This window comes from Microtus pennsylvanicus, chromosome 7 (genome assembly GCF_037038515.1).
Source record: "Microtus pennsylvanicus isolate mMicPen1 chromosome 7, mMicPen1.hap1, whole genome shotgun sequence".
Classification (NCBI taxonomy): Eukaryota; Metazoa; Chordata; class Mammalia; order Rodentia; family Cricetidae; genus Microtus; species Microtus pennsylvanicus.
In genome coordinates, this window is record NC_134585.1 from 33,875,444 (window position 1) to 33,902,321 (window position 26,878).

Here is a 26,878-nt window from a genome sequence, read left to right on the forward strand (position 1 = left end):
AGTAGGTAAGAGGAAGCCAGTTTCTGAAAGAGTAGGAAGTGAGCGAGCAGGGGAAGAGGCCGGAAGCTGTTGGTGAAATAAGGGCTCTGTGGGCAGTTTGGCTGTAGGGGAGGGTCAGGGCCAGATGGCAGGGAACTTTATGTGCCCAGTCTCCTTCCTGTAGATGAAGGCAAACTGATTAATAACAAGATGATGAAACCATGTTGGATACATTTGAAAGAAGCAATGAAAGAAGGAAAGGATTGCATGTTTTCAATCTCTCCTCACAGTTTGACAAACATTTCATTTCTATAAATATCATTTGGTGATGTTGCTTGATAGTGCTTGTTTAGTCTTTTATATACATTTTATAATTTGCCAGCTTTCTCTTTTTTGTTTTTTTGTTTCTCTTGCAGGTGTTTCATTTTAATGAATCACTGAGGTTGCTCTTTACCTCACTGTGTTGACTTTGAACTTCCCGTCTTCTTGCCTCAGTTTCCAGAGTGCTGGGATTACAGAACGGTTCCCCACATTTTAGGCCAGGTCCTTTACCAACGGATTTGCTTATTGCTCCCTTCGTTTCTGTCTTCCTAACTGATAGCTTGGCAGTCGGGTAAATGCAAATAGCAGTGACGATAGAACATTTACTTGGGATCGGAAAAAAATGTTTTATTGCTTTAAATTTACTACAGAACGCAGAAACAAAGTAAGAATCACTATGTTAACTAGCAGGCCTGGTTAACAAAGGCAAAAAAGGGGGTCTGGACCTTCGGCAACGCCCCTTGCCTGGGTTGGCAAGGCAACTGCTACCAGACAGCCAATCGGTGAGATACTCACCTGCGGGGGCGGGGACTCCCCAAGAACCAATGGGAGGTCGGGCCGGTGGTTCTGCAGGCCAATGGGTTAGGCAACGGGGCGGGCTTTTTGATGAAGGGCCGGCGGTGGGAAAGATGGCGGCGGCTGTGAGACCCTCCTGGTGGCGGCGGTGGCGACTGCGCGCGTGGGCTCGGGACGGGGCCAGGCTATTGCTCCTTCTCCTTTTGTTGGGGTCTGTGCAGGGGCCGTGGCACGTCAGGGCGGGCCAAGCGGTGGAGTACTTGAAACGGGAGCACTCGCTGTCGAAGCCCTACCAGGGTGAGGCGCCCGGGGCGAGGTGGTCGCGCAGGGGAGGGCACGGGGACTGAGCTCGGCGACGCAGGTCAGGGTGGCCCCGGAGACGCAGCCACCAGCGGGAGGGGGCGCCCCCGAAGATCCCCGCTTCTATGATGAGCCACAGGTCCGAAGGACCGGGTCCGCCCCCACCCCCGTCCCTTCCCGAGCGCTGGAAGTTTCTAGTAGGTCTAGGCAGGGCTCTCAGATGTCACTAGTGTCAGGCTCAGAGGAACGAGTTTGGAGTTGGACAGAAGTATGAGGAGGAGAGAGAACTGAGAAAAATGAGGGATGGATGGTTGAGGACCGTTAGCGATGCTCCAGTGTCGGGATGGAGAGAGAGGTGACTGATCTAGAACTAAAGCAGGAGAAAGAAGCCGGTAGAACTCGGTCGGAGGGAGAAAGGAGAAAATAAGTCTGTTTGCTGTTTAGAACACCTGCTCCTTCCCAGGCCGCGAGCTCTGATGATGAAAGAGGGTGGTTAGCTTTGCTCTCTTTAGGGATTTCTAGGTCTCTGAGCACAGCTTCAATGCCAGAAAATTGACACAGGTGTCTACAGAGAAGAGCAGTGAGTTCAGAGAGCTTAATACGAGTTTGTTTGCCACACAGAACTGCGGATAGGGGGTGCGGAAAACAAGATCCAAACCGCAGAAAGCCACACGCTATTGCTCAGAGGTCGCTCATGTAGCAGGTGTATCGAGTACCTCCTTAGCGTTGGTCCCTGCTGATGCTATGGCTTAGACTGGTTTTCAACCTGGAGGTACTTAGTCCGAGAGACTTGGAGGAGGATTCAGCTTCACATTTGAGAGAATTGATTGTAAAAGAATATGATGAAGCTCACAGGCATTTGAGGGTCAATCTTTTTTGGTATAAGTGAGAAAACTCTTGTCCTTTCCCACGGTGCTGAAGTTCGCCGCCATATAAAACGGGAAGAATAGATCTGAACTATGGTTACTGTGTCACTCACAAATGACAGCTCTGGGGTGTGTTGGGTTCACCCGAAGGAGAAGGGTGTGATGCCAAGTACCTGTGGTCCCAGTAATAAAGGCAGCTGAGGCAGAAGGATTGCTTGAGTCTAGGAATTTGAGATCAGCCCGGACAACATATTAAGATCCTATTTCAAAAATAAAATGTTTATTTGTTAATACTAAAGGAAAAGGAGAACGGCGGCAACTTTGGTAGGAATGTGGTGGCTTTGTGACTGATGATGAAGAATATGAGCTGATGTATTCCCTCCCATAGGTGTGGGAACAAGCAGTTCTTCGCTGTGGAACCTGATGGGCAATGCCATGGTGATGACCCAGTATATCCGCCTCACTCCAGATATGCAAAGTAAACAGGGTGCCTTGTGGAATCGGGTGGTAAGAGGCTTCCTGTGTTAGGACCCTGACTGTCCTAAAGAAACTCAGAAATGACTTGGAGTTTAGTTCATTTACCATCTTTTTCCAGAATTCCATCTTCTAAAGATAATAAATTCTTTAGAGGGCTGGAGAGATGGCTCCGCGGTTAAGAGCACTGTCTGCTCTTCCAGAGGACCCAGGTTCAAATCCCAGCGCTCTCAGAGTACAAGTGTCTGTAACACCCAATTCCAGGGCATCCAACACGCACAAAGATACACACGCAGGCAAAACACCAATGCACGTAAAATAAAAATAAATAAATCATTTAAAAAAAACAAGCAAAAGTCTTTAGTTCAGAGATAATGATGAACTTTATAATAAAGAAATCAGATATTTCTCTGTTGCCCTATTGTTAGAGCAAATCATTCATTTTCTCATTGGTCTAACATGCCATGTTTTGGGGTTTAATATCTTAAATCTTATTTAGTTACTTTATAAAACAAAGAAACCTATTGTTTCATTGCTGTTACTGTTTTTGTTGTTTGCTTCTTGAAGTGTAACCCAGGCTGTCCTTGAGCTTGGTAATAGTCCAAGCTGGCTTCAAATCTGTGATCCTTCTGAGTCAGCTGCTCGACTCTGGATATGGGGCTGCACCTGGAGTTCTAGTTACTTGGGGGGCTAAGGCAGGGAAGTCAGTTAAGCCCAGAAATTCAGTCTCAGCCTGGGCAACATAGTGGGACACTATGACTAGAGAAATAAATGCTAATAAGCATTAAAAATGCATATATCCCAAACTTAATCCTGTAGCCTTCCCTCCTTTCAGTCCAGAGTTTGCGTTTCTGTTTAGTGTGAGAACCACTGTGAGCTCTTCTAGTCATTTTGCTTGTCCTCTGGGCCTTTTCTAGCTACCTTGTCTTCCTTGAGGTATGATGCCGAGATGAGCACCTGGTGTGGCTGCACGGTCACGCTGCGCAAGTGTCAGATGATCCTTTTGTTTTCCAGGTCCTTCCTAAACATTCACGCCCACGTTACTTTCCGGGATGACTTTGGCATCCGTTGATATTTTCTCCTGGGCTCCTAATAAATGAGGGGGGAAGAAATCTTACTACACTCATGGTTTTTCTCGTCAGCTGTGGATGGTGTGAGTGGGTCTCATAAAAGAGGACTTTCTCTTAACCGAGAGTTCTAAAGGACCAGAGGGCCAAGAGCACTTGTTCTGCGAGCTGTCTGCACAGGCTAGCCTGTAACCTAGATTGTAATGTGGAGCTCCGTAGGGGGCATGGCAGAAGACGCAAGAATCAGTTGACTGACTTGGATTCTAAATCCAGTTTGGTTACCCAGCCACCATGAGCCCTGGGCAGGTAGCTTAGCCTCTCAGTTTTCTATGTCTTCACTGTTTAACTGACTTCATAATACTGTTTAACTTGCCTGTCTGAGTTCAGGCTGTGGGCATGAAAAGACTGTGCAGAGTTTGTTACAACGGTAACAGAAATATATGTTATTATCAGACCTGCCCTCAGTTGCATTGATGGGCTCTCATGAGTTACTAATTTATGGACAAGGATTAATACCTTAATCTATAAGATTTTCTGATACCTATATTCTCAGCAGAATGAATCAGGAATTATTTTTGAGCTATTTGAGTAGGATACATAGTTTGTGCAAGTGGTTCTCAATTTTATTTAAAATTTATTTAATGTTATGTGCATTGGTGTGAGGGTGTCAAATCCCCCTGGAATTTGAGTTATAGACAGTAGTGAGCTGCCATGTGGGTGCTAGGAATTAAACCTGGGTCCTTTGGATGAACAGCCAATGCTCTTAACCGCTGAGCCATTTCTCCAGCCCAGTGGTTCTCAGATTTGACTGTCCACTGGACTTAATGCATGGATGCCACCTCAGATTTAATTGGAATAGGGTACAATTTGGTCATTGGTTTGCTTGCCCCCTCCCTCTCCCCACCAAGGTTTCTCTGTATAGCCCTAACTATCCTGGAATTAGCTCTGTGGACCAGGCTGACCTTGAATTTAGAGATCCTCCTGCCTCTCCTCCCCACCCCCACCCCCCACCGCCCCAGTGCTGGAATTAAAGGCGTGAACACGATTGGCTAGGTCATTGGGGTTTTCAAACATGCAGCAAAGTTTCAGAGCCATGGTTAAACATCACCCTGAGCAAAACTATATAGCATTGTGATACCCAAGGCCAAGAATTAGCAGCAATTACGTCCTGACTTGCTTCTCTGGCCCTGCCTTCTTCCCAGGACTATTGTGCTGCCTCTGGCAGCAGGACAGCTTTTTGCCACTGAAATCTTTCTTGCCCTAAAAGGTAAATGAAGCAGAGATAACCCAAAATGAAAAGACAGACTAGGGCAGACTATTGGAGATATCAGGGCGCCCTGCTGTGAAAAAGTGTCCAACCTCTTTTCATTTTGACTCTGTATTCCTAATGCTAATTCTTTTGGATGATGTCCCAGAAATTAAAAACAAACAAACAAAACACTGAAAATGATCAAGCAATGTGTTGCTCAAGACCCAGAACAGGCTTTTGGAAAGCCTTTGGCTGAACCTGGCCAAACCCAGCTGACCCCTTCCCTTCTTTCTTCATAGCAGACTTTAACTCGATGCCTCTCCGAACCAAAGTCTGTGCTCACCCTGGTGTCTCCTGAAAACACTGTAACCGTGTTGAACACTTAGCCAGCCACTCACCACTGTCTCTGTTTTTTGGTACACAATTCTAAAACTGGACAGAAGTCTGAGTGACACCCATCTCCTTAGTGTTCCCCCACCCCCAAGAGGCTGTCCCAGTAGAAGGGGATGGTGTTTGCCTCGGCCACGTTTATGCTTCCCAGTTGTGGGCAAAAAGGTTTGGGGGATTGTAGCTTACTATTTATTCTCTTGGGAACTCAGGCTTGCCCCTCAAATTGGCCAAATGCCAGAGTTAGCTAATTAGAGTTCTTCATCGCATCTGCTAATTACCTCGGGAAACCTCTGTGTAGACTTAGCTTTTCTTACTCCTTTTTTTTTTTCTTAAATGAACAAGGCTTTGACCTTTTTTTGAAGCCCAGCTTTTTAGAGTGTTTTTGTCAGAGGAATAATCTTCAGTGGCAAACAAGTATTAAGTCAGCCCTCTCCCCAGTCAGCTGAGAGGTGCTTCTAGGTAGATGTAGTATTGTGGCAGACTGAGGTGCCTTTGCCAGCTTGCCTGGACTGTCCTGTTTCTGCTGGAAGATGTGAGGACAATCAGGTGGTTTGTTTACCTTTTCTACACAGCGCCTTAACCAGTAGAATGGCTCAGTCTGTTTGGTTTTATGACAGGAGTACTTCCAGAGTCTTAGACTTCATTTTAACTCTAGCTTGTTACCGAACCTGCTTTCCATGTCTGTAGATGGCTGCTGAGAGCTTTATGGGCTTCAGCTTTCATGCTCCTCCCTTACACTTCTGTCTTCCTCATGTTAGCCATGTTTCCTGAAAGACTGGGAACTGCAGGTGCACTTCAAGATCCACGGACAAGGGAAGAAGAATCTGCACGGAGATGGCTTGGCAATCTGGTACACAAAGGATCGAATGCAGCCAGGTATTAGGGACCCTGGGTTGCTCCCCCATGGGTGCATCAGGCTTGTTTATTCTTGTGTCCTCTTTTTGAGAAGAGTCCTTCTAGTTTCTCTCTCCCTTGATGTCTGTAAATGAACATTAACTTACTGAGTATCTGACATGGGATTTTGAGTCCTAAGCAGTTTGAACTTGGCTTATCCTGTGATGATTTCTTGCTTGTTGGTTTCTTCTGTGTTTCCCTGGCCAAATGCACTGGCTCTCATGAACACTGGAGGCCGATGAGCTGGTTTCTTCTGGACATAAACACTCAACAATCTCAACACTTGAGTTAAGAGATGAATTCTCTTTTCCTTGCTGTTGTTGGAGTCAGTGCTCCAGGTGGATGACAGGCTGAACCTGATTTGAGCTGATCTCTTGCAACAAGAACTAGAACTTGGGAATTCAGTTCTCTCTTGGGGGCATAATCTTTACCAAGTGTTTGTGAAGCAAAATTCTGTAGGTAGGGGTGTCTTAGCAACCAGTTTGGATCAGGAGCTACTACAGTACCAAACAAGGTTACAGTGGCCTTCCCTCTTTTCTGCTGTCAGCAGCAAACAACCACAGCTGCTCAGTGGGCCCGGTTGTGGGTCATGCACTTTGCTGGTGCTTGTATGTGTGTGTGCTCATCTTAGGAAATACTTAAGAGTCATTTGAATATCACTGTTTCCTCTGTCATATAAGATGTTATTCCTTTGTCAACTCTTGGCTTTACATCATTGTTCATCATCTGTTCTCTCTCTCTAGGGCCTGTGTTTGGAAACATGGACAAATTTGTGGGGCTGGGAGTGTTTGTAGACACCTATCCCAATGAGGAGAAGCAGCAAGAGGTAATGGCGAGTTTCAGAGCTTAGGGCAGCCACGCTCATCTCACAGTTCTTCCCTCAGGAGCAGTGTGCAGTAGGGCACGGGGAGCAGTGAGGCCCCATCTGTTGACCTTCCACAGTTAATGTCCCTGGCAGTATTTTTTTTCCCTGCGAGAACTGTTTGTGATCCCAGCAGTCCTTCAGGAGTGGCATCACTCTGGGTGCTTTTTCTATAGTGCCTGCAGCATTCACTCATTCCCGTAAGGTAGCCACTGGAATTGAGCACATGTGGCAGGTGGTATCTTGGCTCCTAGTTTAGGACCAGAGTGAGGGAAAAGATGAGTGCTCGGGACTTTTAACCATTACCGTGGACTCTTGGGCCACTTGCTCACCCTTCCCAGTATCTTTAGCTTCTTCGGCCACAGGTCCTGTGGCATTGTCATCAGATGGTAGAAAAATGACAAGTTGTTACTGGGCATTCTACAGAAGGCAGGGTTGGGAATGGGAGATGGAGATCACTTATTTTCCCCCAGAGGTTTATCAGGAAAAGTTTAAGATCTGTACAGTGACCACTATATATGCCACACTCAGGTGTGACGGTCAGAATTTCCCTGCTCACTTTAGAGGGGCTGGAAAGTGAGACCTGTGTTAGGTGAATAACCTTCTGTAGTTGGTATAGAGTTGTGCTTCCTTGTTCCTCTGGGCTCTTTTTTGTTCCAGGTACATCACACCCTTGTTAGATGCTAGGGCCTGGGAATTGGCAAGAATCAGCATATTATCTGTGCTCTGCAGTGTGGAGATTGGTGGAGACTCTGGGGCGCTTTGAGAGGACACAGTAGACTCATCGAAGCATGATGAGGCAGTAGTGTGGCTGTAAATCCTTCCTCCAGGAAATAACATTTACACTGGGGTCTACAGGGCAAGGAGTCATGTCCCATGATGAGGGAAAGCATCTAGTAAGGCACTCTGAGAGAGGACAGGGGGTGTAAGGAAATAGAAAAGCAGCCGGCAGCCTTGTTATGCTGCACATTTTGGGAACTGCATTCTTGACTGTTCATTCTCTTCCCTCTTAGGCACATTAGCCACACTGAGACTGTGTGCCCAAGTGGTTGGCAACTGGGCTGTAGGTCAGACCAAAGCAATTACAGTGTGACCCCTCTTTACCAATGAATAAATAAGGTAGCAACCATCGTAGGGTCTACCCATTCAGAGGCTTTCTTTTAATTTTGGTGCTTTCCCTTCTCCCACCCATTGTCTTCCTGTTTGTTGATTTCTTTATTAAAAGAAGAAACATTAGATAATTTCATATATGTGATTTCAGTTCTTTGAGCTTCTATTCTGTTCAGAGAATGTAGAAAATTGTCTTCCGTGTCTCAGAGGATAAAAATCAAATGTGTTTTGTCAACAGTGTGGTTTACTCTTATGCACAAGGGTGCCAGCATTGTTTCACAGGTATGATTTAGTTGTAGCAACTCTTTGTTATAGCTATTACTATCTCTGCTTTATGGGCAAGAAACTGAAGTGCAAAAGAAAGTTTATAAAGCTTGTTGGTGTCATAGATCTGACTCCAAAAACTCCACTTCCATTATTTTGGCTTCTTAGATATGATAACAAAAGCAGAAATGATAAAAGAAAGCACAGACAAACTGGGCTTCATGAGAAGTGTTAACTTGGTCCTGGAGAGATGGCTCAGCAGTTAAGAGCACTAGGTCTCTTGCAAAGGGCACAGATTCAGTTCCCAGTATCTACATGGTGGTTCACAACCATCCATACCTCCATTTGTACAGATCTCATGAACTCTTCTGACTTCTGTTGGCATGCATATGGTTTACAGACATACCTGCAGGGAAGACACTTAGACATATACAATAAATCTAAAATTAATTTTTTAAGGTAATAACATGTGCTTCAGAGCACACTATCAGGACGAGGGCTGCTGCTGGACCTCAGGAGAGTATTTGCCTCATGTGTGTGAGGCCCTGGATTCAGGCCCCAGCACTGAGAGCACACAAGAAAGTGAAATCTGTAGGATGGGAGAAAATACATGCAAATCTTACTAAAGACCTATTTCTAGAATATATAGAGAATTATCAAATAAATAGCTTGTAACTTAAGAACAAGCTAATAAAATAATAGGCAGAGGATCTGCATAGATGTTTATCTGAAGAAGATAAATGGTCACTAAACATGAAAAGATGTTCTACATCATTAACTTTTTGAGAAACACAGATGAAAACCTCACAGCCGCTAGAATGCAAGTGAAGAATGTACATGTTGAAAGGATGTGATGTCATTTGGAACCCACATACACTGCTTGTGGCAGTGTAAAAGGATACAGTTGGAAAGTAGGGATTTCTTCAGATGACTGACGGTAGGAATGCTCTTATCCTGTGAATCGCTTGTGTATGTATAGCCAAGAGAAATAAAGGCATTTACAGAAACGTTTGTACACAGATGTTCCAGCAGCTGAAACAGATACACCTCAGATGTTCATCAGCTGAAATACTCAGCAATAAGTAGTGCTGTGGGTTCCAATATGGGTGGCTTGGTTACAAGAAAGAAGCCAATCAAGAGTCATGTTAGCCCATCCCTATGAAATGTGGTCAGATCCACAGAGGCAGATAGATGAGTGGTTGTCTAGGGCTGGGGCTCTCAGGTTGGGGGGGAGAGTGACTGCCAGTGGGCACAGAGTTATGGGTGATAAAAATGTTCAGAAATTATGATAGTCATCCCCTTAACTTAGCACATACCAAAACCTACTTTGGGTGGATAAGTCATATATGGATTATGTCTCAGTGTTGCTGCTTATTTAGAAATGGTTGAAAGATGAGTCTGTGGCCTTTTGACACCTTTTAGACTACAGTGATGAACATGTTTCCCATGTGGTGAACCCAGATGTTAGCACTGCGGGGAACTTGGTAGCACCCTTGGAGCACAGATGTCTTCATTCAGTTGAAATCAGTGTCTAGTGGCAAGAGACTTCCTGGAAGAACAGCACAGAAGTGCAGCTGTTGGCAGACTTGGCCCTCATTCTTGTCTGTGACATGTTTGAGCCTCACCCACAGGAGGTAGAAGCAGCTGGCTGGGGAGTGAAATGAACAGCTCTGCAGGCTGCCCTGACTAAGCTGGTTTGGAAGTCATGTTTGAGGCACTCCTCACGAACTATATAACTGATATACATATATAGTTATTTATGTTTTCTCCTCCTCCTTACTGGAGGAAAACCAATACCAGTGTCTTAAGGGCACATTCTAAGCTGGGGAAATAGTGATAGAACTTGTGCCCAGAGTGTGGAAGATCCTGGCAGTCCCTAACACTCCCACCCCCACACACTAACAGCACAGACATACAAGCAGCACACATGCATGCATACTGTGTGTTCCTTTAGTCCTTATCTTGATAAACGAAATGAATCCCACTTGATCTTTTTACTTTTGGCCCAGGGAGTCTTTTTCTTTTCCTCCTCCTCCTCTTCTTCTTCTTCTTCTTCTTCTTCTTCTTCTTCTTCTTCTTCTTCTTCTTCTTCTTCTTCTTCTTCTTCTTCTTCTTCTTCCTGTTGTTTTTTTTTTTTTAGACAGAGTTTCTCTGTGTAGCCCTGGCTTTCCTGGAACTCACTCTGTAGACCAGGCTGTCCTCGAACTCAGAGATTCCCTGCCACTGCTCCCGAGTGCTGGGATCCAGCTGGAAACCAGAGGGAATCTTTTTCAGAGAAACTCTGGCTTCTTCAGTTTTCTTTTTTTAGTTTCTTAGCTCATGATGATGTTCAAGTATGTAAGTGTCATTTAGGGGACCTAGAAGTATCACTTTTTCCACATTCTTTGAGGGGCTGAGAGTGTGGAAATCAGAGCCACTGAGTTAATGGGAGGTTAATTGGTGTGTGGGGCTGATGGAGTCATGTGGTGAGACTTTGCCTGGTTGTTGCCTGCTCTGAGTGTCCTGGACTCTGCTTAGTTACCCCGTGTCCCTTCTGTGTGGGTTCCTGCACAAAGGGTTGGTTACTAAAGAGTTATGTAGGGCCAGCAGCGCCCGGTTTGGAAAGGACAGGTGCAGCTAGAAGTGGCATTGGATGCAGCATTCCCTAGCTGAGGTGTTATGTGCACGCCTTGGGAGGAGCTTGGCTTCTAGCAGCATCTAGTAGACAAGCCCTTTCTTTTGTTGCTACAGAAATCCAGAGCAGAAAAAAAAAAAAGAGAAAAGTCTATACAGACATCTTTTTACAAATGGAAATGTCACATCATGTAGCAACTCTCCAAAAACATATTGTGAAAATCTGGAAACCTGAGATAATATATATACTATAATATAATAATATAAATACTATAATATTTATAAATACTAGATTCTGATTAATACTTATTTTGAGAAAAGTTTTAGATTTATAGATTGTTAATCCATTAGAGTTCTAGAATATACTCTTTTTTTCTTTTAGTGTTTCTTTTTTTTTTTTTTTTTTTTTTTGGTTTTGCAAGTCAGGGTTTCTCTGTGTAACAGTCCTGGCTGTCCCACCACGGCCTGGCCGTGTTCATTGTTTTTAACTCCCTGACTCTAATCAGTATACTTGCTAGGGATGAGCAACAGTATTGTTTGTTTGGGGTTTTGTTTTGTTTTGTTTAGGAAAAACACAAGTATTACGGGTTAAGGAGGCAACAATTACTCTCAGCTAGTTGAAGAAAATAAAATGCGTAAGTGTGAGCAACTGTGGGCATGCAGAGGCACACAAAGGTCACAGGCTGGGGGCAAAGTGGTAGATGACTACAATCCCAGCTACTCGGAGGGCTGAAGCGGGAAGAGGAAGAGTACCTGGGACTGGAAGTTTGATACCAGCCTGTGTAGTATCAGAAAAGTATATTGTAGTAGGACAGTGGTGGCGCACGCCTTTAATCCCAGCACTTTGGGAGGCAGAGACAGGTGGATCTCAGTGAGTTTGAGGCCGGCCAGGTGGTGGTGGCGCACGCCTTTAATCCCAGCACTTTGGGAGGCAGAGACAGGTGGATCTCAGTGAGTTCGAGGCCAGCCTGGTCTACAGAGCAAGTTCCAGGATAGGCTCCAAAAGCTACAGAGAAACCCTGTCTTGAAAATCAAAACAATACAAACAAGCAAAAAGAAAAAGAAAAAGGATGATGAACACATTGTTACAAATCTTCAGGCTTAACTCAGATTTGTCAAATGCCTTCCCCCTTTTTTTAAATTTTTTTAATTTTTAAATTTTTTTTTTTTTTTTTTTTTTTTTGGTTTTTCAAGACAGGGTTTCTCTGTAGCTATGGATCCTGACCTGGAACTAGCTCTTGTAGACCAGGCTGGCCTCAAACTCACAGAGATCCACCTGCCTCTGCCTCCCAAGTGCTGGAATTAAAGGCCTTTGCCACCACCGCCCAGCTCACCATGCCCCTTTATGTCCTTTTTAAACATAAACAAACAGAGAAAACCCCACTTATTTACTCTGTGTGTGGGATGCATCATGAAGGTCAGAGATCAGCTCACTAGAGTTGGATCTCTCCATCCACCCTGTGGGTCCCGAGGATCAAACTCTGGTTGTCAGGTATGGCAGCAAGTACCTTTCCCGTTGAGCCATTTTGCTGCCCCTCTCGCTTAGTCTTTAATCTGGAACCACTCTGCAGTATGCCAGTGTGCTTTAGGGTACATAAGAATGCTGTTTACATACATGACTTTTCTTTTTGAAAAAGAATTTTTTAAAAAAAAATTGAACATTTGAAGCTTTTTTTTTTTAACTCACAGGGTCTTACTTTGTATCTCCGCCTGACCTTGAATTGCATTAATTCTCTTGCCTCTCCCTCCTGAGTATTGGGATTATAGGTATCCACTATACTTGGCTGAAACTTCTTTTAAAAATCTTGAGGGATAGACTTGTGTTGCAATAACGCCCTTAAGGTCAGAAACTAAGCAATCCAGCTCCAGATTAAGGGCGTTACTGAATACTAGTGTCTCCTGGATAAGACTTTTTACCTGGGAAACGAGGATACTGAGGATCACAGAGATAGCTCCACTGTTAAAGGTGCTTGTTGCCAAGCAAGGATAGAACCAGCTCCCTCACGTTGTCCTCTAACCTCAAAGTCCACACCACAGCACATAGGTGTTCCCTTTCCTTGCAAACTAAATAAATGTAATTTTAAAAATGAGGATACCGGAACTGGCTCATAGGATTGAGAGGTGAAAGCCTGCAGATCCATCACTGAACACAGTGCCCTGAATGCAGTCCTCAGAAAATGCTGCTGTTCCTCATTCCACTAAGTGGATTCACTGGGAACGTTTGGCAGTAGCTGCTGTGGCTGCCTTGTCTTGTCTTTCCTTTCCCCACCCTCGTCTTCACATCCTAGCTGTAGAGCGTCAGGAACATACTAACAGTTTGTGCCAGGCTTAGGCTGGCAAGCAGTGCCCTTCAAGTGCCCCCTTGTGCTAGTCGGTGAGCTCATACCGTTTCCCTGTCCAAAATTCTGAATAGAAAAGTAAATTCCTGTGTGCTAAGTATTCAAGTGTGTTTTAGGAAGTTATATAGTTCTTTGTGTCTTGTTTTTGTTTTTTTGGTTTTTTTTTTTGGTGTTAAAATGTGCTTTTGTGTGCTAGGTGGTGTTGGTGCACACACCTTTAATCCCAGCACTCGAGAGGCAGAGGCAGGTGGATCTCTGTGAGTTTGAGGCCAGTCTGGTCGACAGTGAGTTCCAGCCAAGGCTGTTACACAAAAACACCCTGTCTTGAAAAAAGAAAAAAAGTGCTTTTGTAAAATGGTATTAGATGACTTTTAATTAAAAAAAAAAAGGAAAAGAAACCGAGCCTATCAATTTCCAAATATTTCTGCACATTTTGGTGGTCTATGTCAGTCAAGGAAATTTCTCTCCTCAATCATGAAAGTCTGGCTTTGAATAATATCTAAAAATTCATTAATTTAGTTATTAAGTGACTGGATTTTTATTGACTTCCTCCTGAATGCCAGGCACTCTGCCAGGTGGTCCACCCATCACCTCTTCTTCCCATAGCTAGTCCTATGAGCTGTACACATAATTTTCCCTGCTTCCAATAAGAATAGTGATGTGGAGGTCACATAGCTCCCAAATGTATGCAGCCGTGAGCAGTGTAAGACAGCTAGACCTAGCTCTCTGCTTCCAGAGGCCCTCGTTATTCTTTTCTGTTAGGTGATCAGCCTATGTGCTTTGGACCTGTAGGATTTTAGTGTAGAATTCACAAATCTGAAAGTTCATGAGTATCCTTTTGGGGAGATGGTAGGGAGAAACGGTCTCCTGGACTTTGCTGTGTAACCAAGGATGACTGTGGGCTTACAGACATGTGTCACCATGCCCAGTTTCATGTGGCTCTGGATGTCCAACCCAAGGCCTTGCGCATTCTGCATTCTGCCACCTAAGCTACATCCCCAGCTACTTCCATGAGCATCTTTTGTTGTTGTTGCTGTTTTTTTTTTAAAGAAAAATGAAAGAAGTTGATTTATTAAGAAAAGTGAGGGGCTGGAGAGATGGCTTAGTCGTTAAGAGCACTCACTGGCTACTCCTCCTGAGGGCCAGGTTCAATTCCCAGCACCCACATGGTGCTCACCCCTGTCTGTAACTCCAGTTCCAGGGCTTCTGACACCCCCACACAAACATACATGAGGCAAAACACCAGTGATCATCAAAGAGAGAAAAGTGAGAAAACTTCCGAGAGTGGGAGGGGTCCAAGGAAGAATCAGGGGTATCTTTTTAATGAGTGAATGCTATAAAATTTAGCTAGAAGAATCGGGTGGTACACACCTCTAATCCCAGCACTCAGGAAGCAGAGTCATGCATATCTCTGAGTTTGAGACCAGCCTAGACTACAGAGCAATTCAGGACAGCCAGGGCTACACAGAGAAACCCTCTCTCCAAAAGAGTAGAACACAACAAAACAAAAATTAGCTCGTAATAGAGGGTCATTTTAAAAACCATGAGCAGCTCTATAGTGCAAAGTATGGAGACATTTTCTGTGCTATAGACAGTATTCATTTGGACAACAGGTGGGAATTTCTCATTTTTGGTGACTCTGAAATTAGGAGTGAAACTCACCTAGGTAGGTTATTCAGTTTAGTTCCGACTGTAGGGCTGTCAATCTGCTGCCCTGTGAATTGGTAGCTATGCAAGAAACACTTAAAACGCCTAACTAGGAGTGGAAAACGAGCTTGCATTCAGGGACTGACTGCTATATGAGGTTAAGAGTTAAAGGAATAGTATGAGTTGCTAAAGCAGACGGATTGTAGCTTTGGGGCCCTGGGGCCCAGTGTCATCTAGTGCAGAATTTAATTTTGTCTGCGTGTGTGGGCTTCCTGAGGTCAAGGATGTAGCTCAATTAGAGTGCTTCTATGACATTCAGGAAGCCCTAGATTTGACCCCCAGAGCTGCATTGACTGCACGCACATTCTTTATTCCCAGCATTTGGGAAGTATAAGTAGAGAGATGAGAAAGAGTCATCCCTACTCAGAGAGTTTGATGCCAGCCAGGGCTACGTGAAACTCTGTCCCAAAACACAAAAACAAGAATGAATCCCTGTGTCCCACTCTAGACGATGGTGAAATTCCTCTACAGGGGTACCCTTGTATGTGTAATGATGAAAGGTCCTCCAGTTGACTTGGGCACAGCACACCACCTGGCTCTTCCTGGATGATCAGATGACATACACCAGCTTTGGGAAGAGTTGGGCACCTGTGACTAAGAAGTGCTGTCCTAGGCATTCTAAAATTCTAAATTAAACTTGTGATTAGAGGTGATAAATGAAGCAAATCTTGGAGTCATCAGAGCACCCCAGGGCATTTTTTTAATCCCTTCCTTTCCTTAATTGTTCTCTGAAGTTACAAGCTTTCTCAGAATCCCATTTCTGTTAATTGCTTAATAACACGCTGGCAATTACCTTGCTCTAAATGACAGTTGCACAAGAGTAACTTTATGGTGTTTTATCATCCTTGGATGGACAAATGCCTCTCGGGTCCTGTTTATGTTCTGCCAGTGGTTAACAACTTCTGCAAGGCGCTCTGCCCTCCCCCCACCCGCCCACCCGTGAGACCTGTATGCTGTCCTGTGCCTTGTCTTTCACCAGCCTCTTCCTTACTAGCTGGATTTCAGGTACATCTGTCTTCTCTGAGTTCTCAACGTGCCAACCTCTTGTTCTTAACACATCACATCAGATGTCGGATCCTTGGATCCCTCTAACCACTGGGTCCATCAGAACAGAGTTCCCTTGTCCATTGTGTTGCCTTTTTTCACCATAGCAGTTATCATTGTCTGAAATAATTTTATTTATTTATTTTTCTTTGGTTTTTCGAGACAGGGTTTCCCTGTGTATCAGTCCTAGCTTTCCTGGAACTAGCTCTTGTAGACCAGGCTGGCCTTGAACTCACAGGGATTCATCTGCCTCTGCCTCCTGAGTGCTGGGATTAAAGGCATGGGCCACCACCTCCCGGCTGAAATAGTTTTATTTATGTGCTTGCTTTTTACTAAATTTTATTTATCTGCCTCTCCCACTCTGGGTTAGCCCTGTGAGAGCAGATACCAGTCCGGCTGTTTCCCACTGGACCCAACATTTCAAACAGTACTGGCTCTTACCATAAGTGCTCACTAAGGATGAGAGGAGTGAATGCTTTGGGGTCCCCTTCCCCCACCTATGAACCAGGCTGAGCTGAGCCTGTACGGGTTTCTCTCAATGCTGGTTGTTTAGAGCTGTGGAAGTTTGCTGAGGCAGAGCTAAAGTGCCCTCAAGCCCGGTGGTTTTCCTACGCTGCTGGCTGCTGCACTCTGCGGAGCTTCACCCTGCCCCGGGTTGTAGGCTGGAGTGACAGCAGTTATTTGGAAATGGATGTTCGTGAGGCTCAGTTAGAGGGTGGATGATCCCTTTGGATTAGAGTTAATTTCATGGTCTCATACAGTGGGAATTTTGTCTTCGGGCAGGAGCTGTATCCTGAGACCCTGAGAAGACATCTCAACTTTAGAAGAGTGTAGTCTTGTCCCTCTCTTTGCTATAGAAATACAGAGGTCTGGGAGACAACCCAGTTGTGTTTGGGCACAGTGCAAGATGGTGTGTTTCATAAAGTTGCTGGAAGCCCCAGGCCCCTCCATGGGGTAGAGATACCTTTGTAGTAGCCTCCCTTGGGAATCTGGTGGTGGTGGTACCAGACAGCCTTACAAAAGCGCAGACACCTGTGCGTTTACTCTGACACATATTATGAGAGTCAGGAACTTGCTGGGTGCCCTTTGTGGACCCTAGAATTCTGTCTGGGCATTTAGGCTGGGAATTCATCTACCACAGCAGGGTCACAGCTCTTCCAAGGCTGTCTCTTTCTGACTTGGTCTCCTGTGTTCTGTGTTGTTTCTGTAATAACCTGCTGGACCCTCTCAGGCCCAGAAGAGGCGCTATTCTCCAGGAGTCCAGGTACCCGATTCTTGACTCACCATGGTCTTCCCTCATTCTCATATGTCCATCTGACATTTCTTGCTGCTTAGAGTCCATGTGGCTGTTGTCCCAGGAATTCCAAGTCTCTGGTCTTGACTGCATTTCCTCCTTGCATGTTCACTGGGACAGTGTGGAGCTTGTCCAAGGAGCAGCATGCCTTGTGTCCGCCCCCCCCATCGCCCTGCCCCTCTGCATTGACTTGCACTGGGATCATTCTGGAATGGTAGCTCAGCAGTTGTGAGGAAGTTTACTTCTACAGCTCTGTTGGAGAGAAGGCACCTCAAGAAGTAAAACCCAAGTTGGTAACATGGAGATGTTTAAGTTTTCCTTTATGGGGGATGTTGCCCTCTTACTATTGGCAGTCTTGGAAGTTATGTGTGGCTGGGCTGAAAGTTTTGACTACGAAAAGTTGTTGTGGCTAGAGAAGCCCACCAGAGCCTGTTCCAGCAGAGCTTTCTGGATTCCACTTCATTTAGCATCATACACTGGTAGGGTAGAGTCTGAAAGGAGCTATCCAGACTGGAAAGGTTTCCCTGCCCACTCAAACAGGTATTTTCAGAATACCTGCTGTGTGCAAAACCCTTTGCTTGGGCAGAGGGATAGGGCTGAAGTGGAGACCTGGAAGATGATTTCCTTTTCTTTAAGCAGCAGCTGGGGAGAAAGGTATCTGCCCATTAAGAGGAAACTGCTAGCATTTAAGTACCAAATTATGATATCTGGGAGGAATAGAGCCAGTCTCCAGAGTCTTGCAGGGCCACTTCAGGTCTGCCCGAGGCCTGGAGCAAGGAGAATTACTAACATCATGTGGAATTCAGTGCTTCCTGGGTCCGTGTCCCTTGTGTGATCATCTGTTTGTGGGTGCTGGGGGTGGCGCTTAAGATGAGGCAGGGTGACCTCTGCTGATCCAAAAGGTGCTTGTTTCCTCTCACGATTGTATAGGCATTGCTAAGAGCTCTTCCTCACTGTCTGCTTTTCCCTCCCTGTGTCCCAGCGGGTATTCCCCTACATCTCAGCCATGGTGAACAATGGCTCCCTCAGCTATGATCATGAGCGGGATGGGCGGCCCACAGAGCTTGGGGGCTGCACAGCCATTGTCCGCAATCTCCGTTATGACACCTTCCTCGTGATTCGCTATGTCAAGAGGCACCTGACGGTGAGTCCTGTCCTGGAGCAGTTGGTGATAGGCACTACCCTTGCTCCGGTGGCCTGTCCCTGATATATCTTTCTTTTGTTCTAGATAATGATGGACATTGATGGCAAACATGAGTGGAGGGACTGCATTGAGATGCCTGGGGTCCGGCTCCCCCGGGGCTATTACTTCGGCACTTCCTCCATCACCGGGGATCTCTCTGGTATTACACTGTGTTTTCTTTTTTTTTGTTTTGTTTTTTCGAGACAGGGTTTCTCTGTGGATTTGGAGCCTGTCCTGGAACTAGCTCTTGTAGACCAGACTGGTCTCGAACTCACAGAAATCCGCCTGCCTCTGCCTCCCGAGTGCTGGGATTAAAGGTGTGCGCCACCACCGCCCGGCTTACACTGTATTTTCTGTTTTCTTTGTTTGCCTTAGTTGATCCCTTTGGTCAGTCCCCAGTGCTTGATGAGGCCTTCTCTGAGGAGAGCCGATTAAAAGAGCTTTGGGAAGCCATGCATATGGCTTAAGAATGCTGTACATTTTTGTCTAGGTCCTGTAAAAACTCCAACCCAGGCTCTCTTGCGACAGTTGTGTGCAGGAACTAACTTAAGCAGTGTTAGGTTAGTTGCGCTTGTCTAGCAGCTCTTCCAGCTGGTGTGAATGCCTTGCTTCCCTGCCTCTTTGGCCTTCCTACTGCCAGTCTTCTCTCCTGCACTTACTACTGGACCCAGTTCCCCCCCTCACAGAGCTGCGCTTTGACTCCAGCATCCCTCTCCTGACCAACCTCCAGTCCCTTTTTATTCAAACTTTTGAACAGAGCATATGCCCAGTTTGCCAGCCGTCTGCCTGCTCCCGAGCTGGGCTTGTTGCTTGCCAGTGCTCTTGTCCTCACCATTCTTAGGCCATTCCAGCTCATTTCACCCGCATTCTGAAATGCTAACCTTCCTTGACTGACACGCTAATGCTCTACCTAGTTTTGGGCCAGGCAGGCAATTAAAAAAAAATCATAAATTTCTAACCTGTAGAAATATAGTTTTGTCGTTGTTAGTTTGTGTGGCTTTTAGTTGTTTTAGTTTTAAGACAATCTTGCTTTGTACTCTGACCCTGAGCCAATGATACAATCTGCCCCCCCCCCCCCCCCCCCCCCGACAGGATTTCTCTGTGTACCTTTGGAGCCTGTTCTGAAACTCACTCTGTAGACCAGGCTGGTCTCAAACTCACAGAGATCTTCCTACCTCTGCCTCCCAAGTGCTGGTGTTAAAAGCATGCACCACCACCGCCCGGCTCTTCCTCCACTTTCTATGTGTTGGGATTATAGGCACCATACCTAGCACTGTCTCACTTTTCTTATTCAAGAACTTGTTGAGAAAGTTCAAATAGCTCTCAGCTGTCCCAGGATTTGATGTCCACACACTGTAGAGAGCTTTACCGTGGCTTTGTTTCGAAGGAAGGAAGGACAGAGAAAGGCAAGGGAAAGGAAAAAGGAGGAGGCCAAGGCAGGTGGTTCTCTGAGTTTAAGGCCAGCGTGGTCTACATAGTGAGTTCCAGGGCGGCTAGGGCTCCAAAGTGAGACCCTGTCTCAAAAAAATAAAATTAAAAAAAAAAAGGAAGGAAGCAAAGAAGGAAGGAAAGAAATAAAATAAAAGAAAGATGAACTGGGCTACATAGCAATTTAAGGTCAGTTTGAGCTACAAAATGAAACCCTGCCTCGAAAGGAAAGGAAAAAAGGGAAGATCCATTTTCTGTGTAACTTCTTTTGATGTTTTATTTCTTTGTTTTGTGAGAGGGACTATGTAGCCCAGGCTAGCCCAGAACTTGCCATGTAGCCAAGACTAGCCTTGAACTCGGGATCTTTCTACCTCAGCCTCTTAAGTGCTGAGACTACTTATGTGCTACCATACCTGGCCTGCCCTGGCTTTTTATCCTGACCTGGAGTTTAAGCTTGGTTCTGACAGTGAAAACATTTTCCAAATGAAGATGAAGGTAGTTTCTTCTGCTCTGGATGTTGATGGCAGTAGCAGACCAAGGGGCTAGGATGTGGCCCTAGAAATGATCAGAAATTCAGTAGGCTCAATATCAGTGCTCAATATTAGTTCCCCACTGAAGCAGGCAGAGCGTCCTCAAGGGTTAGTTGACAGCAGATCTAAACATCTGAGAAAAGCCAGGAAGGCCATATGTGATGGTACACGCATTTGGTTCCTGCCCTCAGGAGACGGGCAGATGGATCTCTGCGAGTTCCAGTACAGCCTGTCTCAACCAGCCAAACAAACAAATTCTTAAAAAGCCCCAAACCAACTTAACAACAACAACAAAAACCTTAAAAAGAGAAGTCAAGTACAGTGGCTCACACCTACAATCCCTGCATTTTAGAAGGCTGAGACGAGAAAGTCACAGGCTTGCAGTCAGCAGCCTGGCCTACATACTAAGACCCTGTCTCCTAAAAACAAGCAGATGAGAGAAGCAGGGCCTGGGAATGGTGTCAGACACCTGTAATCCCAGTACCCAGGAGGCTGAAGCAGGAGGCCCATCAGTCAAGGCCAGCCTGTACTGCACTGCAAAACTCTGCCTTACACACTAGAAGTTATGCACATAAACTTGTTTTATGAAATCCAGTCTCTAGTTTAAGAAATCATGTCTCTAGTTTCTTGGTCTCCTTTCTAGTAGCATTAGGGAGATCAGGGTCAGGATTCCAAACAGACACAAAGAAGCAAAGTCTGTAAGGCAGCATCTTTATCAGTAATGTTGTAATTACTCAAGTAATTATTCACTCACGTGACATTGCCCTGACCAAGACCCGTTAAACAGATGGTGGGAGAGCATTTCTCCTCTCCGCCTCTCTGTGTGCATGTGTGTGCTTATACTCTACCAAGAGAAAGCTGCGGTGCTGCTGTGTCTCCTCGTACTACCAAAAGGTCTCAATGTATGATAGAGGATTTAATTATCTTTATACTTTTTAAGGTTTTGAATTATATTTGTGTGTATGTGTATTATAGGTGCATGTGTATGCAGGTGCCTACGTAAGCCACAAGAGGACACTAGATCCTCTGGATCTGGAGCTGCAGATCGTTCTGAGCCATTTGATGTGGATGCTGGGAACTGAACTCTGGTCCTCAAGCCAGTGCTCCTAACCACTGACACATCTCTCTAGCCCTAGTTATTTTCAATATTTTTGGTTTTTATTATATAATAGATATTTGCCAGCAAAATACATAGAATATATTCAATTTCTTATTCTTTTAGATGAGAAAATGATGAGGCTTTAACTTTTTTTTTTTAAAGTTTGTTTTTTGTTGAGTTTTGCTGTTGTTGCTTTTGAGATACAGTCTCACTGTGTAGCCCACACTGGCCTAAGTCTCAAATGTGTAGACCAAGTTAGCCTTGACTTTGTGTCAGTTCTCCTGTTTCTGCCTCTCAAGTGCTAGAATCACAGCATGTGCCATCACAGGGCCTCATATGACACTTTCATCCGTGTGTGCATTGTCCTTCCTTAGCCCTGATTCACTGCCCTGGTTCCCCGTCTTCTTGCCCCTTCTGCTAGTTCTCTCTCCCTTATATCGTCCTTTTGCATTTGTGTTCTGTATTTAAATCTAGATTCCCATATGAGAGACGACATGTTATATTTGCCTCCCCCATCACCATGTCTCACTTCCACCTCCCTTCTGTTAGTCCCCTTGCTCCCCTGAAATAGTTCTTGTTCTGCTTTAGATGTCCAGGTTGCGTCAAGGCATTGCTGTCAGTGGATAGAGGAGCTTGGATCAGAGACTTGAGCCAAGGTACTAACTCCAGAAGCCCTCATGTTGAGGCAGCTGAAGTAATTCTCTGTACTCTCTCCTCTAGATAATCATGATGTCATTTCCCTCAAGTTGTTTGAGCTGACGGGGGTGAGGACCCCAGAAGAAGAAAAGCTACATCGAGATGTATTCCTGCCCTCAGTGGACAATCTGAAGCTGCCTGAGAGTGAGTGTGGGATCCTGGGAGATGGTGCATGGTCAGGGAGGAGATTACAATGTTCATGGATTCCGGGGTGACTGGCACCTACAGCTGTCGGGTTGGTGTTTTGGTGCTCCTCTGGATGCCTGCACTACCTTCCCGCCTGTCCTGTTACAGCTGCTTCATTTTTAAATTGAGTCATCTAGAAAGGGGGAGTTAGGGCTTGGGCTCCCCAGAAGTGGGGTCAGAAACCAGGAACTGGACAGCTGTTGACCTATTGTTGAATGGGCTCCATATCTCTGATTGTTTTTTTTTTTTCTTTTGCTTCCTCAGTGACGGTACCACCAGCACCCCTGAGTGGCCTGGCCCTTTTTCTTATCGTCTTTTTCTCGCTGGTGTTTTCTGTGTTTGCCATTGTCATTGGTATCATACTCTACAACAAATGGCAGGACCAGAGTCGAAAACGCTTCTACTGAGCCTGCTGCCATCATCCCCTCTATGATGTTCACCCATGAGGTGTGGGTCTGAGCATACAGCCTGGCAAGTCTGCTTGAGTCGCCAGTTGCTCAGGGACCGTGTTCCATCACTGGGGCTTTGAATGCACTGACCCTGCATTCTCGTGGTCATCCACGGGAACATCTCACTGGCCCCAGACGCCACCCACAGGGCCGAGCAGCTGTGATGTGCCTTCCCTGCAGTCCTTAAACTTAGGAGTGAAGAGACATGGAAAAAATATATATTGTGATGCTTAAATTACAAAAATCGGATAGCTACCCTAAGGATAGACTGGATGCAGCAGGCCTTCTACTTCTTTTAAATTTCCAAATAGAAAACTAGAACTCATATAACCTGGAAACCCACTTATTAGTTTTTGCTTCTGCCCATGGCTCTTTCTACTTGAGCTTCTTGGCAATCGGGATGGAGATATCTGCCTCTCTGTGTCCCTCCACTCGTCCTCTGTGTGTGCATCCTGAGCTAGGAAAGAAGTCTGCTGCTCTGCATTAGCTCCTTGCTTCAGCGTCTGGTCTGCGCTGGGTGGATCTTGTTCCATTCCTGTCTATCCCTGCATCTTCAGCTTTCTTAATTGGAGCTCTCCAGGCCTTTGGATCATTTGGCTAAAAGTTGTTACAAATGAAGTGAAGCTTAGACACCGTCACAGTCACAGATGCCGTGAGATTAGCTGTGACATCATCTAGGCCTAGGTGTGCCACAGAAAGCTGCATTCGTCTCCTCTGACCACGCGGAGGTGTTTCTGGACCCACTGGAGCCTGCTTAGCTGCATGTTTTGTTTCTCATGATTCTTAGGATCCTGCTTGGAGGATTTGAAGTGGAAAGCAGCAGTGGAAAGCAGCTCCTTATTCCCTGGACTTAGACATGACCCCAAGAGGAGATTTGGCTTCTTAATGAGGAGCAACAGTTGCTGATTTCATGTAACAAATCTCTGAGAGCAAAAGACCTTCGTTCTCTGTCTGGCAAAGTCCCGATCACTGAGCAGCACAGCTTGAGTGTGGTCCTATGTGTGTGTCACCCTATTACACTGCCTTATTCTACAAATGTCACATGCTGCTCACCTATCTGCCCTGTGATTAAATTGGTTACAGGCTAGTCTCCTTGGAGGGCCTGAAGTTGAGTTTTCTGGGTCTTTGAAGCCCAAGGAAAATTCTTAAAGTGACTGATGGAACCAATCATGAGTCCTGGCTCAGTGGCCTTCTTCTGGGGTAGGCTTAGTGGGGAGGCGCCAGCCTGTTTTCTGAGCCTCAGATATATCAGCTCTTACCCTGTCCCTCCTGGGTGACTGGGAAAGGCCTCATGCTCATCCCTAGACTAGGAGGAGGGGTCACTTTGGCTGCAGATGGGTGTTCATCTTCTTAGGCCTCTGTCTTTCCTGTGTGTTTAAGCAGGATACTATGTTGCCCTTCTGCAAGAGAGAGGAAGTGCAGAGAGCCCCCTCCTAACAATTTCCCACAGTAGCAGAATAGCTCAGGGGAGCTAGGGGATGAACTGGGATATAGAGGTTGGCCTTAGTACCAGGAGAATGTCAAGAAATTAAGTTAGTTTTGTCCACTTTGAGTCCAAAGGGAAGGCGGAGGGGTGGGTGTGGTTGTGGACCTAAGTGAGCTGTTGAGAAGACTACCGTAGCAGTGGGATTGAAGGATTTGATCACGGAGGAGTGAGAGATAGCATGGGTTGGGTTTGTGTGATTCCTGCTCATAAGCACCTGCATGCCTTGAAAGAAGGCCAGAGGATTGATCTGTGGTCCCAATATAGCCTGGGAACTAGTCTTTTCCCATTTGAGAAATGTATAAGAAAACTGCCTGTGCCGGGCAATGATGGTACAGGTCTTTAATCCTAGCACCCAGAAGGCAAAGGCAAGTGGATCTCTGAGTTCAAGGCCAGCCTGGTCTATACAGCAAGTTCTAGGACAGCTGTGACTACACAGAGAAACCCTGTTGCGGTAAACAAAAACAAACGGAGGGAAGGAGGGAGAGAAACCACCTGCTCAGCATCATGCATCCTGCCCCAGCTCTTGCTTTTGTTGCAGAAACAATGATTTCTGTGGCGAGTAAGGCTATTTCTCTGGGCAGAGTGTGTGCTGGATGAGGTAGTGCTTGGTCCCTGGTGTGGCTCTAGTGCACTCGTACTTGGGTATATGCCATGACCTCAGCATAGGACTCAACAGTTAACCCTTCCCTTATTTTCTCTGTCCCAGGACTAGATGGGGTGACTAAATGTGGCATCGTTCCCCAAGTCTCAAATAAAGAGCTGGCATTTTCAGCCTTTCACATTGTCTTTAATCCCAACCTCCAAGTTCCAAGGTAACTTTGTTAGATAAACATATTTATTTTGGTAGAAAATTAACAGCTCTGCTCTTGTGAGAAGTGGTCTCTAAACATTTGAGTCAGAATACGCATGGTCCCTTGGACGTGTCCTAGAAGACTCAAACAAGGATCTGCTAGGAAGCCGAAAGGACAGGGTGCTTGCTCTGCAGGTGAGAGAGAAGTCAGGTCACCTAGCCTTGTGGAGCTGGCATCTCTGGGATGACATCTCTCATTTGTCTCCTGGATCCTTGGAGGAATGTTGGCCCGTGGTCTTTTAAAGGATGTAGTTTCGAGCCCTCCATGCTAAAGATGGAAGAGTTGATCCTGCTGGTGTTTACTGAGCCGATGAGGTTGACGATTTTAATGGGGGGGTTCAGCCGAAGTTCAGGTTTGATCCAGGCCATGGCCAAATAGTTCTAGAGAGAGAAGAGATACCAGAGTATCCTAAAGTAGAAACCTAAGTGTACTCTCAGAGCGGACACAAGAGTGGCCAGTGCCTTTGTCCTGTCCCCAGTGGTTAGCACTCACCGGAGCCGAATAGACGAAGTTGAACAGTATAATCCCTACAGCCAGTATCACCGAAAGGCATATGATTTTGTAGCGGTAGCGTTTGCAGAAAACATAGCAGAAGTTTTTAATAGGTGACCGGTACCACAAGAGAGAGGAGTCATTTCGTCTGCCCATGACAGTGGATGCCAGAGAATGGAGGGCAAGAGGAACCTTCAGATCAAGTGACCCACAGCCTTTGGTCTTTTCTGTAACAGGTTGGGGAGCCCCTTATACCCAACCCCATGTCTTATTTCCTGACTATAGCTTAGCCATGTAGGAGGAAGTAACTCTCCCTTTCCACATGGAGGCCAACCAGTCACCACCACAAAGGGGGAGGAATGATGGGCTTGGTGCCTGTGCCTCACAGGGCCCTTACATGGGAGGATGGAGTGTAGGGAACTGGTTGGGTTCTGATTGGCCTCGCCCGGCTGGCCTGATTAATGCCTCCCTCTCTGGCAGAATCTCCAGGGTCATCTTCACTTTACCCTAGAAATGCCAAAGACAAAGGGGCAGGGGCTGCTCTGCTCAGACAGTAGGGGCAAGGTCATTTCAGAACCACTTCCCCACCGCTGCAGGGCAGAGGAGCTTTGACTAAGGTCCTGGAAGTCTGCGAGAGCTAGGTTAGATGGCATCACGCTCCTAGTCACTAAACACCTTCCCCAGCTCCTACCGACAAACGCCACTTTTCACCGTCGTGGACCTGACAAGGCCACCATCCAGTGACGTTGGTCTTCTTAAAGAGAGAGAAACGCTTCTGTTGCATGAAGGGCCTTTTGGAGTCAGTTTCCAACATCTTGAGGGAACATTGCTTGCTCCTCTCAGCCGGAAGGGGCATGTCCGTTAAATCCAGCTCCAAGACCCCTGAGCCCAGACAAAGGCCGTCATCAGCAAGAAGACTTGCTTATCCTGTGTCACACCCTACACCAGGACCTCACCTAAGAAGTCATCAGGGGAGAATAGGTCATTGTCCCATATCTGGATGATGAGCCGGGCTGGAAACTTCTGCGATGTGGGATCCAGGCTCCATATGTAGTCCTGGAGGACAGCAGAAGGCTGTGTTATGGCCTGCCTCATGGACAGTCAGTAACGACAGACTATCAAGGAAGAGGGGCTCTGCCTTGCCTAAGGACATGTCCCTAATGTCCTGTCACAGCTTGCAGGTCTCTGA

General features: G+C 46.0%; 2 protein-coding genes across 3 annotated transcripts in view; one reads left to right on the plus strand and one right to left on the minus strand.

The window, feature by feature from the left end:
• The first annotated feature begins 911 nt into the window (after positions 1-911).
• On the plus strand, positions 912-26,661 carry Lman2l (lectin, mannose binding 2 like). 2 transcript variants are annotated; one of them, XM_075980454.1, is made up of 9 exons: positions 912-1,113; positions 2,371-2,489; positions 5,921-6,038; positions 6,800-6,882; positions 17,227-17,259; positions 18,272-18,433; positions 18,518-18,632; positions 22,250-22,369; positions 22,676-26,661. In XM_075980454.1, the coding sequence occupies exons 1-9, from the start codon at positions 930-932 to the stop codon at positions 22,816-22,818; spliced, it is 1,077 nt and encodes a 358-aa protein (XP_075836569.1). In that variant the 5' UTR covers positions 912-929; the 3' UTR covers positions 22,819-26,661. The 2 variants fall into 2 exon arrangements, with proteins under 2 accessions (XP_075836569.1, XP_075836570.1); XM_075980455.1 differs by lacking the exon at positions 17,227-17,259.
• The window catches only part of Fer1l5 (fer-1 like family member 5), a 52,555-nt gene continuing 51,029 nt past the window's right edge, over positions 25,353-26,878 (minus strand). Inside the window, exons 49-53 of the mRNA XM_075979134.1 lie at positions 26,646-26,745; positions 26,381-26,571; positions 26,087-26,196; positions 25,690-25,837; positions 25,353-25,577 (exon numbers count right to left, since the gene is read on the minus strand). Coding sequence (XP_075835249.1) covers positions 25,353-25,577; positions 25,690-25,837; positions 26,087-26,196; positions 26,381-26,571; positions 26,646-26,745 — 774 coding nt within the window. The remainder of the gene's footprint in view (positions 25,578-25,689; positions 25,838-26,086; positions 26,197-26,380; positions 26,572-26,645; positions 26,746-26,878) is intronic.

What these genes read in the sequence shown, in the direction of transcription:
- Lman2l (XM_075980454.1), top strand. Translation starts at nt 930, where the DNA reads ATGGCGGCGGCTGTGAGACCCTCCTGGTGGCGGCGGTGGCGACTGCGC. An exon ending in ATGTCAAGAGGCACCTGACG is followed by an intron (nt 18,434 to 18,517) that starts GTGAGTCCTGTC and finishes CTTTTGTTCTAG; the next exon opens with ATAATGATGGACATTGATGG. An exon ending in CAATCTGAAGCTGCCTGAGA is followed by an intron (nt 22,370 to 22,675) that starts GTGAGTGTGGGA and finishes TTGCTTCCTCAG; the next exon opens with TGACGGTACCACCAGCACCC.